The 13621-nt window shown below is 45.1% G+C and overlaps 1 protein-coding gene across 1 annotated transcript; it reads right to left on the bottom strand.

Moving 5' to 3' along the window:
• Nucleotides 1-362: 362 nt before the first annotated feature.
• Nucleotides 363-1202, bottom strand: bhlha9 (basic helix-loop-helix family, member a9; the record flags this gene model as incomplete). The annotated part of the gene is made up of 1 exon (XM_079804016.1): nucleotides 363-1202. The coding sequence occupies one exon, from the start codon at nucleotides 1200-1202 to the stop codon at nucleotides 363-365; it is 840 nt and encodes a 279-aa protein (XP_079660142.1).
• Nucleotides 1203-13621: the final 12419 nt, after the last annotated feature.

The following is a 13621-nucleotide window of genomic DNA, read 5'->3' as shown; positions in this document are numbered from 1 at the left end:
ACAAAACACATAACTGCTACGCATGTAAAGACAGAACATTTTTCAAAATGCTTAACCTTGATATGAAAGAGTCAGTGTGTTACTATTTTGCATATTTTATTACAAAAGTGAAATGCTTTTTTAATTCACAGATTTTTGTACAAACTTTTCTTTGTCCTGTTTGTTTACTAATGCAATACTGTTCCAAACAAAATTCATTTTTCATTATATATAAATTTCATTTAAAGTATGTACAAATATGTACAGTGTTTCCAAACAGTGACCTAACCACAGAAATTCACCTGTTTACAGGTGTTGACAGTGATGTTCCCAGTTTTCACTCGACAGTCTTAAGAGTTCTTGTTCTGGTGCAAGAGTGTGTATCACAGTGTGTTGTGGCAATGCTGAGGTCCAGAGTCCTGTAGGTAGCCCATGTGCCAGGGCAGAGGCAGTGTCTGGAGTGTTTCCCCGTAATTGTCTATATGATTTGGGCCACAAGAGCCCCAAACTCCTGGCTGATACGTCCCGACATCAACTATCCGTCCATACCTAGGTGGGCTTGCCACACTGTTAGGTGGGAAAAGCTGGGCATCAGGTGAGAAACACGGGTAGTGAGGGGATGGCGGACAAGCAGGGCCCGTAAAAACATGTTGATCGGAGGACAGTCTGTGCAAGGGGTTTTGTATATGGTGGGTGAGTGGCTGATGCCAGGATAGGAAGTTCTGGGATTCGAGGCGGACAGGAGGCGGCGGCTCCGTTTCCGGCCACAAGCCACCAGGCTGACCGTGACACTCATGGTGGCTGCAGGGTTTCCCCATACTTGCAGGTGGGTTGTTGCTGAGGAAGACGGACAAAGCAGAGATTCGATTGATGGCTCTCTGGAGCGTGGCAATCTTCGACAGCCGTTTTCCGCTCAGGTCATGATGCAAAGCCACTCGGAGTGCGTTGAAGGCCTGGTTATAATCCATGATGCGTTTCCTCTCTCTCACGTTGGCCGCAACTCTGCGTGCTTTGGAGCGCACCGGTCTGCTGCGTTTCTTGCTCTGTCTCTCTGGCTCGCTTAGGGTGCTGTTGGGGTAACATCCTGTCAGGCTGCTGCCATCGCTGCTGTCCAGATCCTCGGACCCTTGAAGACTCCCATCCAGTTCCTCCTCGGAGAACTCGGAGCTGGTGAAGCTTCCTCTGCTCGCCATGGAGAACCTGCAGGCTGTTTCCAGTGTCATCGATCTCCTGTGTAAGAGTCTGGATGGCGCGTTCACACACTCCTCTGACGACCTGTGATTACCTGTGATGCCTCTCAACAGGTTGGGCCTCTCTTTAAAGCACCTCGTTTAGGAGTCACATGGTACAGTCACCTATAAGAAATGCTGTTGTTTATGAGCTCCCCAAGGCAAATTCAGCTACTCCCTCTCCAGACACACCTCCTGCTGCAAGATCCGCACAACTACATACAGGCCATGAATAAGTGAGTAAAACTCAGACTCAGACACAGACAAATAAAAACACAGACACTGAGTATGTTTTAGACTTGTACACATCTCATAGACTATAGAAAAAAGGGACAACATTACCTTCATCAGAGATGGGGAAGGAGCTTTTGGTGCCTTTGAATGAGGGTAAGTTGACCTTGAACTTTGGCAAGGCCCAGATAGAGAAAGTGGTAGCACAAATATAACCAAACAATGTGACCAACTGACATCTAATAACAAATGATGCTAGACTTACTTTTAACCAGCTGGTCCCAAATCATACATTTATACATATAAACATAATTTGTTTAATTTTAATGTTTGTTTTATATAAATGAATATGTATGTATCATATCTCGCAAATCTACTGCTCCCATATAACCCTAAAAGAACACTTCGTTCAGAAAACCAAAACCTCCTTGTAGTGCTCAGGACAACCCCGATACATAAAGGTGACCAAGCCTTTGCGGTAATAGGGCCGAGACTTTGGAATGAGTTGCCTTTATCCATCAGGTCTGCCACATCCCTGCCGATTTTTAAGAAGTTGCTGAAAGCCCATTTAATGATGGGGGCATATACTGTATAAACCACATGTTCTTAAATGTTGTTTTATAAATTGTCTTTATTTGTTAATTGACTATGTAAAGCATATATACACTATATTGCCAAACGTATTGGGACACCCCTCCAAATCATTAAATTTAACCACTTCCATGGTCACAGGTTTATAAAATCAAGCACATAGACATGCAGACTGCTTCTACACACTTTAGGAGCTCAGTTAAAAGCTTTTGATATGGTTGATCACACCATTTTGTTAAAATGTCTGTCTAAAATTGGGATGTCTGATAATGTTATTGAATGGTTTAAAAATGATCTGTCTAGTAGATATCAACATGTTACTTGTGAAGGCATTATGTCAGGGGAAACAGAACTAGTAGTTGGAGTCCCTCAAGGTTCCATATTAGGGCCTTTGTGGTTTACAATCTACATAAATGATATTTGTATAAATGTAAATGCAGCTGCACCTCTATGTGGATGATACTATCATATACAGTACTGCTAGATCTCCTCATGAGGCATTCAAGAAATGTACAGGATTTGCCTCAAATTATCATATGACCAGGAAATTGAAAGAGTGTCATGTTACAATTACTTGGGGTTTTTATTAGATGAAAAGCTTACATTTAAACCCCATGTAGATAACCTGGTGAAAAAGCTGAGAGTTAAACTGGGTTTTTATTATAGAAATAAGGCTTGTTTTAATTTAAAAGTAAGAAAGGAACTTGTTTGCTGCTACCTTTTTGTCTGTTATAGACTTTGGAGATAGTCTGTACATGCATGCAGCAAAGTCTGTTTTATGCTCACTGGATTCTATTTACCATTCTGCTTTACGCTTTGTTACTAAAGCCGAGTATTCTACACATCATTGTAGTTTGTACAGTTTATCAGGTTGGCCTCCACTCTCAATTCGTAGACAGCATCACTGGCTTATTTTTTATCTATAAGGCAGTTATAGGATTGTTGCCTTCTTATTTATCAGTTTTCTCTTTGGTAGAAAACAACAGATACAATCTTAGGTAAAAAAAAAAAAAAAAAAAGCATTCTTTTTACTAGTGTTGTTTTCGTCAACGAAAAGTATGACTAAATATCTTCGTCAACGAACCTTTATAACGTGACGAAAACGAGACGAGACGCAACGTAAATGCTGGTCATGTGACGATGACGAATAAAAACGAGACTAAATGTGGTTCACAAAATAAAAACTATGCTAAAATGTCTCTTCATTTTCGTTGACGAAAATGAGACGAGACGAAAAGTCGTGTTTTTATTTTGCAGTATTTCTGTGCGTCTCATTCAGGGGCTGCATCAGGTCTCACTGCGCAGACGCAGGTGACATCACTCTCTTCAAACCCCACTCGCGCGGCGTCTCCGGTGAGTGAACGGGTCCTATGGCCGGCCAGTCGGGGTTCGTAAGCCCTATTCGGACGGTAATTGTTTGTCCTGCGGTCGTAAGGTGTCTTCATCATTTACAGGGGCTAGTCAGTGATTTTATTGTCGTCTTAATGCAGAATATCAGTGTTTTTCTCCCACCACCCGTGTAAAAATCTCCGGCCGAATTACCTAACTGAATTACTGTTTGACAAACACCAAGGTCGTGGGGTGCCGTCTGAATCCACATCTCTGAGTTTTCAATCACTTCAGAATTCACGGTTTATATCCTTTTTGGCCACTGCAGAGCACCGTGCGGCTGTGCTTCGCTGTTATCTGGATGCATTTTAAAGATCTAGACTTGTATTACTGAAATATTGGTAAGTATTTACAAGAGCAAGATATTTCATCACCGCTCAAAAAAAGAAAGAAAGAAAAGCACGTAAACATTTGAAATGTGCCGTTATAACGGCAGCAATTATATATGTTGAAATAACCACAGCATTATGAATACCTCATAAGCAAATAAGAGGCTATATTCACTTATTTCCACTCATTTCCATGTGGAATAAAATTACATCCTTTATTTTGAGATAAAATACAAGACAGAAAAACATTTTAACTATAATGTGGGTCTAATTTTAAACATATTTAAATAATTAAATAATAATTTGGAAATTATTTTCCTATTATTAAATTAAAAATGCATTTATTCTTATTAAGACATTTGGAAAAACTTTTATTACATTGAAGTGGAAAATAAAACGGGTGTTGTGGAAATAGATAGGGAAAAATGTGGCCACAAAAATCACAGGAAAAAACACCACAAACCTTAAGAGACATCTCAATGTTTTTATTTATTTAATTTAAATGTATGTGTGTGTACTTTTAACATGTTTAGTTGGTAAAATAAATATGTTGTAACTTCAAATCAGAGCGTCTTCCGTGTCTGGAATGGATGTATTCTTGAGTCTGTAAGGTAACAATAATATAATAAGATAACATTGTTTGAAATGGGTTTGGCTAAAAGAAGATTTTGGTTTTGTCTATAATACGTACTTATACTACATTGACTGGGTTAAATAGAATTGCATTACTAAAAAGAGACTAAAATACAATTTGCATTGACTAAAACTTGACTAAAATGTCATCAGTTTTCGTCGACTAAAACTAGACGAAAATAGTCATAGATAATTCTGACTAAAATAAGACTAAAATGCTCAGACTTTTAGTCGACTAAAACTTGACTAGACTAAAAAGAGTATGACTATGACTAAAACTAATAAAAACTAAAATGACAGCTTGACACAAAGACTAGACTAAAACTAAAATGAAAACAGGCCGCCAAAAACAACACTACTTTTTACTATACCTGCTGTAAAATCTGAATTTGGTAAAATTGCCTTCTGTTACAATACCCCTTCAACCTGGAATGCTTTGCAGAAACAGTTGAAGCTAGGCACTATTATCCCACTTAATGATTTTAAATTATATGTCACAGAAACCTTCAACTATAAGTGTGATTGTAAATAGGCTGCTGTTCTGTTTTGTTTTCTGCCTGTTCTGGTTATTATGCTATTGTGTCATATTTTGTTGATTGTTGTATTTAACTTTTGTCCTTGTTAGGTGTTGTATGGTTTATGGGGTGCTGATACATTTTTAAGTGCTGCCTTTCTTGGCCAGGGATCAATTGAAAAAGAGACTATAGTCTCAATATGATTTCCCCTGGTTAAATAAAGGAATAATAATAATTCAAGCGTTGTATCATGATAGGTTGCCACTTGTTCAATAAGTCCATTCTTGATATTTCCTCACTACTAAATATTCCACGATCATCTGTTAGTGGTATCATAACAAAGTTGAAGCAACAACAACAGCAACTCAGCCACAAAGTGGTAGGCCATGTAAAACAGAGTGGGGCCAGCACATGCTGAGGCGCACAGTGCGCAGAAGTCGCCAACTTTCTGCAGAGTCAATAGCTACAGACCTCCAAACTTCGTGTGGCCTTCAGATTAGCTCAAGAACAGTGCATAGAAAGCTTCATGGAATGGGTTTCCATGGTCGAGTAGCTGCATCCAAGCCTTAAATCACCAAGTGCAATGCAACTAATGCAATGGTGGAAAGCACGCCGCCACTGGACCCATCGGAGACGTGTTCTCTGGAGTGACGAATCACGCTTCTCTGTCTGGCAATCTGATGGACGAGTCTGGGTTTGGTGGTTGCCAAAGTCTTCCCAGAAGAGTTGAAGCTGTTATAGCTGCAAAGGGTGGGCCAACTCCATATTAAACCCTACGGATTACGAATGGGATGTCATTAAAGTTAATGTGCATATAAAGGCAGGCGTCCCAAAACTTTTGGCAATATAGTGTATACACAAATTATATACTGTATATGTGCAAGTATGTATGTTTTACATATATGTAATGCATATTGCACACCACACATTTATTTTGAATTTACAGAGTTTTATTTTGTGACACTTCATTTTAAAATGGGTAAATACTTTTAATAAGGGGTAAAAAATCATAGAATGATTTTAGCACTTTGTATTAGTGATAATGGCTGAACTTGTGCTAGTCTTCAAGGGCAGTGTCTCAGTTTTCTGGTGTGTTGTGATTAATCACACGGGTAGTTCAATCTAAATTTGTCTGTTAGTGCTCATGACAAATTGTACATTTATCAAATAACTAGTATTTTGTGGATTTCCTCTCATGTGTGAAGGACTTGCGATCCATTATTTGCATTTGTCCACAGATACAATTATCATCTCCGGTGTGCGATCTCGGCGCTGTGTTGGTGCTGGGCCTCGTGGGCCATATAATTTGAGTGTCTTTGTAACAAACCATAAATCAAGCCCAAACAGCACCCGAGGATAAGAACAGAAAGACACTCGGACTTCAAAGCCTGCAGAAAGAGAGCAGGTATTTGACAATTATAACATGGCTTGAGCAGCACAGCATTACACACTGTGGTTAGCGCCGACAGAACGCATACTTTTGTTTGGTTTGTTTTTGACAGATTGCATGATGGTCATGCTTCTGGTTGTGCAATGAGGAATCTGTTCTGTATCTCTACAGATCTTTGTCCTTTCACAGCCTTTCGTTATCAGAGGCTACTATATAAGTCAATAGTTCAGTGCTAAAGCACTACTGACAGCTCATCAGTCATACCAAGGATGGCTGTCATCCCCCCAGTCTTTCCTGAACAATGTCTCAAAAATATTTGCAATATTTTGTCATGATTTTTTGGTCTTGCAAATGATAAATGTATTATTTGGGGCCTTCAGCCTGTCCTGTGCTCAGAGTTAATGTAGGGCAGAATGAGAGGTCAGGCCTCTTCCTCTGCTCCTCTTTTATGGAGGCTGTCTAGGCTGATTGACGCCATTCCCGAAAACAATTACACAGCTAACAGTTGGATAGTGAGAGTGCAGTTACTTTGGGACTATTTATCTTGTGGACCATGGGAAAAGAAGATCATTCTTGAGCATAAATTGTCATTATTAACGGCAAGGAAATGTAGAAATTTTTGCTCTAGAAGTAATCAAATGCTATATATTAAATGTCAATATGATTATAATACGTTTACATTTTACCAGGGTTACTATCATTAACTAAAACTATTGAAAAAAAAAATGTGTCAATTGAAATGACAATTTTTTTGCTGAAATAAAATAAAAATAAAAAATTAGTTGAACTGGAATACGTTTAAGTTGAAGCACTAAAAATACTGTAAATAAATGAAAAGTAAAACTGAAATAAAAATGAACCTAAATAGCAATTTAAAAAAAATTATAATACAATGACAAAAGCACATAATGACATTGCTAAAAATTAAACTAATATAAAGATGGAAGCTAAACCCCCCCCCCCCCCCACTATAAAAACACTATAAATAAAAATAAAAAACGTGTATACACACATTGTATAAATATAACAAAAATACAACAAGAAATACAAATATGAATCTGTATTTTTTGAGCAAGAGAAAATAGCAATTTTTTTTTGTTAAAACATACAATTAGCTGGATTTTTAGCTAATTATATGTTTTAACTATAATGGCCCTCAGGCTCAGAGATTTATTTTTTTAACATGAAATGTATTGATTCTGTTCAGGTTTGAGGTGTCAATGCCAAAGCCAGTTTTAAACGACGCATTAACAACGAGTTAGCACCATGGAAATTGATAATAAATATTTCCATTGAATAATCAGGCCCAGGAAGAGATCAGCACTCCACTCAGCAGCCTCTGATTTACGAGGAGCCCCTGAGAGATTTATGGCCTCCCAGAGAGAGCATGAAATCTGCACCTCGGACCGTCCAAATCTCTCCCTTCTGACAGATGACAAGACACTAGCAATTATCAGCCGCCAAGAATAAATCAAAAGCCTTTACTGCTCGTCCTGTGACGCCCTCAAAGAAATAACCGTTTTCAAGGTAAGGGGAACCTGCCTAACCGCACTTTCCTGAGATTTGTAAATCTCTGGCCTGAGCCTCTGTAATGAGCAGTTGTTAGCTGCGTCTTATTAGAGGTCTGTAGAAAGCGTTATAGATATTTATTTCCTGAGGGACTGTTAGCGTAATGAGTGAGCACAGCTCTGTCCACTAACCTTGGCTTTGCACTGGTATGTTAATGCATGTTTGCAGCACTTCCAGAGGAATTTTCACACCTCTATAAAAGCTGCTCACTCCGAAAAGGATTTCCCCTTTCCTTTTTAATAAATTTAAAAAACCCAAACATATGTTGGGTTTCCATGTTTTATGGGGACATCTTGTATTTAAACGGTTTATTCTATCCGCAAACACAACCTCACAGAAAACTTTCAGCATTTTTACATTTCAAAACAAAAACAACTAAAAAAGACATCGAGTATGATTTCCTCACAAGATCAAAAATTTCTCGTATTATTATATACCCTTATGGGGAAATTTTTCCACATCCATTTTAAAGGGTACATAACAGTCTCATGTTAATCTTGAGTACATAGAGTAGTGTTGCATCCTCTATATCGCCGAAGAGTCTTTAGTTTTATCCTATTTATAAAAGACAGATACGCTGAACCGATTCTTTCCGAAAACGTCTCGGTTACGTATGTAACCCTCGTTCCCTGAGGAGGGAACGGAGACGTACGTTAGTGACTAACGAATGGGGGTTTCGCTTAGAAGCCAATCATCTTCGAGTATTCAACAGCGCCCAATGGCAGTGCCAATGCCATGGGCATGCGGAATTTGCATGCGTAACTCCGCCCCACCTCGTGGGTATATAAGGAAGTACGCTGGCAACATCGCATTATGTTACTGCTGCAGGAGCCAAGACGGAACTCCGCGTTCCAGGCAGCACAGCTGACGTGGCAAAGGAAACGTACGTCTCCGTTCCCTCCTCAGGGAACGAGGGTTACATACGTAACCGAGACGTTCCCTTTCGTTCAGTCACTACGACGTACGTTAGTGACTAACGAATGGGGGTTCCAATACAACAACGCCACTCAGCTGTCATCCAGTGCCCTGCGTAAGTGTGAGTACCCTGTCGTAAGACTAGTACGGACGAAGGACTCCCACTTATCACAGGATTACCAAGGTACACTGGGAAGCATATCCCAGTGAGGGAATGCCAAGATGCCTACCCGTAGGGAGGACTTAAGAACACACATATGACCCGCTAAGGGCTGCATATGGAAGATCTCTAGGGTACCAGCCGAAGGTGGATTTTTAACCCTAGGGGTGGCAGGGACTTGCCAAGGGAAAGACACCTGCTCGCTGAGGAGGCTTACGGTGGAAATACTCGTGTGGGGGTCGCCGGAGGGGAACCATGCACACGGAGCACCTGGCCGGACATGAGGGTCTGGGCTCGAAAGGGCAGACTGAACTGATGTCGGCGTGAGCAGTGCTGGAGGAGCTCAGGGCTCTCGGGGAGCTCACCTGAGGGAAAATATCGCACGTATCCAGTCCTTGGAGTGGAATGGCGAGCAAGCGAAGACACCTGAGCCTGGCCCATTACCGGCCACCCGTAGGGGCGAGTACATAGTCGGACACTGGCTCCACTCGGAGATTGTAGAATCTGGCGAATGTGTTGGGTGTCGCCCAGCCTGCAGCTCTGCAGATGTCTGTTAGCGAGGCGCCATGCGCTAGAGCCCAAGAGGAGGCCACACTCCGGGTGGAGTGTGCCCTCACACCAAGGGGACATGGTCGACCTTGCTGCTGGTAAGCCAAAACAATGGTGTCCACTATCCAGTGAGACAACCTCTGCTTTGAGAGAGCACTTCCCTTCCGCTCTCCACCATAACAGACAAAGAGCTGGTCTGAGGTCCTGAAACATCGCGTACTGTCTACATAGGCGCGGAGAGCGTGTACTGGACAGAGCAATGCCAAGGCTGGGTCTGCCTCCTCCAAAGGCAGCGCTTGCAGGTTCACCACCTGATCTCGGAACGGAGTGGTGGGAACCTTGGGCACATATCCGGGCCGGGGTCTCAGGATCACGTGAGAGTTAGCCGGCCCGAACTCAAGGCCCGATCGCTACCAACCAATCGTCTGGACGAACGCATTCAAAAAGGCGTTTCGCTATCAACATCTTGAACGGAAACCGGTGAAGGTAACGGTTCAAGACGCGCAGGTCCAGGATCGGTCAAAGCCCACCGGTCTTTTGGGGTACAATGAAGTACGGGCTGTAAAACCCGGAATTCATCTCGGCTGGAGGGACAGGTTCGATCGCACCCTTCGCCAGTAGGGTGGCAACCTCCGCTCGCATGACGGGGGCATTGGCCCCGATCATAGTGGAACGGACTCCCCGGAAGCAGGGAGGAACCTGCGCGAACTGAATCGCGTAGCCGCACCTGACTGTCTTCGCGACCCAGCGGGACAGCCCTGGAATCTGAAGCCAGGCTCCCAGGAACTGCACCAGCGGGGTCAATCGGACTACAGGTGTACCCGGTGTGGGGCAGCGATGCAGCGTTACCGACCCGGACAAGGGAGGCTGTTGGGCGTCCCGGTGTGGGGGTGCGGTTAACGGCTGCGTCCTGACAGAGGAGACCAGGGAAGGACGCGCGTTCCACTGGGGTCTGCTCTGCCAGGAGGCTGGCGACAGAGAGGGATGCGAGTGGCGGGACCCGTGGGTGGCGCGCACTGTCATCACCGGTCTCTGGGTCCTCAGAGACAGGGACATGAGTTCTTCCCAAGCGCTGCTAGCCCGGGGGCCAGCAGCGGAAGGATTTTCCCCCCGGCCCTCCACCGGGGGAAGGAGAGCTCCTGCTACCATCCCCTGGGAAGAACTGGAACCCATCTCTGAGTTGTCCACCTCCAGCCTGGCGTTTAACCAGGCTGGGGAGCGGACTGGGCGTCATCCTCAACCACCTCCACGGCGCGGCCCGGGTGAAGGCTGCTGCTGGGGCCGGGCGGGAGGAGGGAGGGCGCCCTCGGCGGCGAGCGGACTGAGGCGACTGAGCCGGCGGCTGGTGCAGCAGCTGGCCGCCGGGGCAGTACGTGTTACAGCCTCAGTCTGCTCTGGGGCGGCCGAGAACCGTTGGGCGCAGTTCTCAGCCGCGCCGCCGAAGAGGCCAGCCTGGGATATGGGTGAGTTGAGGAGGCGGGCCCGCTCAACGTCCTCCACATCACCAGGTAAGGCCAGGTGTTCTCCCGGACCACAGCTGTGGACATCTCCCGACCCAGGGAGCGTGTGGCCACCTTCACCGCCCGGGGGCGGGATCAGTTGCGGCACGCAGCTCAATGAAGAGCCCTGGGTCGGCTCCACCCTTGTGCATGTGCAAAGGGGCGGCGGCCTGCCCGTAGCTCTGCAGGACCACGCCACCGAAGTAGACGAGCCCACAGGCTTTGGGAGGGTGCTTAGGACAGCCACACCACGCCACGTCAAGCCCTCTGTGGACACCGTAGTGCGCAACAGAGAGTTCAACAGTGGGGGTGAGGGGGCCCCAGTGTACCCTAGGCCGCGGCCCCATCAAGGGCAGAGAAGGTGGAGGAGGCCACCAAACGATCGCGGGAAGCACGGGGACTTCCGGGACCGCGTGATCTCCTCATGCACCTCGGGAGCGAGAGGTATTGGGGGCGGGGCCCAACAGCTGTCGGGTGCCGTTCCCAAAAACCAATCGCGCAACCACGAGCACTCGCGACTGGGCGGAGTTCCACACCAGCGCGAGACTCGCGGCTGCCCGAGATAACATGGCTGTCAACTTTAGGTCGGATCAGGCAGCGCTGACACACCCGGAGGCGGAGCACAACTCCTAATCGTCATCCCCAAAGGACTCCAGCCCACCTTGGGATGCGGCGATCGACATCTCACTGCTATCTGGAGCGTGAACGAAACGAACGAGGCGTCAGAGACGGGCCGCTGTTTCAGTCCAACACTCGCGGGTTTAAGCAATGTGCGAGAGGGGGCGTGGCCCGAGGAATGATCGTCGGGGTTCTTAATACCACGGCACCGCACTCAGGTCACCCTGGCCACCAGCCAAAGTACCACCTCTCTCGGAGACGGTAGATTGGGGTGTGGCAGAGGGGACTCTCTCTCCTCACGGAGATCACTGAGTCTCGACCGCAACATCGCGATGGTCACGTTCCCGCAGTGGGAACATGACGCATCCACAAACACAGCCCGAACGTGCTGAAGCCCAAACACATCGAGCAGTGAATGTGCCCATAGACAGCAACGGAGATCGATCGCACCCGGAAATGCACGGGCGAACCGTCTTGAAAAAGACGTGCCACGCGCAAGCTCTTTTTGTGAGAGGAAAGCTCTGCAGAGTGCCGAAGCGCCCAGGGAAACACACACACAGCTGTTGCAGATCACTGCACAGATCAGCAGGCAGGCAGCATGAGATCGCTGGAACGCGCCGTAACACCAACACCCTGGAGAACCGCTGGTCTCGAAGACTGAAGAGAAGACTTCAGAATTCAGGCTTGTAGGAGTGAAGAGATCCTCTTGGCTCCAAAGCAAAAACATAATGCGATGTTGCCAGCGTACTTCCTTATATACCCACGAGGTGGGGCGGAGTTACGCATGCAAATTCCGCATGCCCATGGCATTGGCACTGCCATTGGGCGCTGTTGAATACTCGAAGATGATTGGCTTCTAAGCGAAACCCCCATTCGTTAGTCACTAACGTACGTCGTAGTGACTGAACGAAAGGGAACAGCCGAGCTTCTGCAGGTGTGCAGTGGGCGGAGCTAAAGAGGAACACAAAATACATCATGGCATGGTATACTTTTGATTCACTATACATTCGTGTTATTTCATTTTATGCACTTGCACGCCGATTGCCAACAAAACAGACATTTGATGCAGTTTCAATCACCGCCTGCGATTTCGACTCAAAAACAAAAAACAAACTGCATCCACCTTTTAACGCTGAGTTATTTGAGAAGCTGAACAAGGTTATCTTTCCCTCACAACCAAAAACACACTTCTTTAGTGACATTGTTGATTTCGTGGTCTAAAACAAAATGACAGAGATGCCAACGGCTTCCATAACCCGAACAAAGCTCGTTGATGGACGTGCTCTTGCTCTCGCTCTAGTTGATGTGCGCACACGCTCGTCCGGGAGAAGTGCCCATACAAGCAATTCTGCCCAGAGTTGTAGTCGAGACCAGCTCATTCGAGTCCGAGTCAAGACAGAGTTCAGAGAGGGTTGAGTCCGAATCAAGACCGAGACCAGAGAAATTCCACAAACAACATTAGAAATTATTTTGAAAAACTTTTAGTTACGGAGAGCGTGCACAGAGTGGCTGCAGAAAAATTGCTGCCTTTTTAATGCAATGTGAATGTGCCGGAGTGAGGGCGGGCGGCCTTCTGTCAGATTTTTTGGGGGTAACTTAGATGCTAAGTGTTGAGACTGTCATCTGTCATCGGATCTGTATTCACTTTATTATTTAAAGGGATAGTTCACCCAAAAACGAAAGTGTGATGTTTTTCTGCTTACCCCTAAGGCATCCAAGATGTAGGTGTCTTCGTTTCTTCAGTAGAACACAAATGAAGATTTTTAACTCCAACCGTTGCTGTGTGTCACTCATATAATGCTTGTCAATGGGGTCGAATTCTATTAGAGTAAAAAAAACATGGACAGACAACTTCAAATTAAACCCTGCGGCCCGTGATGACACATTGATGTCTTAAGACACAAAATGATCGTTTCTGAGAGAAACCGAACGGTATTTATGCAAATATATCACCTCATATCAGACGAACGCTTCAGCTCTGCAGACTGCCATCACTTCCCATGTGTGAGGTCAAAATTCTGGCCG

Source organism: Gobio gobio (assembly GCF_949357685.1).
Source record: "Gobio gobio genome assembly, chromosome: 22".
NCBI classification, from domain to species: domain Eukaryota; kingdom Metazoa; phylum Chordata; class Actinopteri; order Cypriniformes; family Gobionidae; genus Gobio; species Gobio gobio.
Note: the sequence above shows the minus strand (reverse complement) of the source record. Positions and strands in the feature narration are given on the sequence as shown.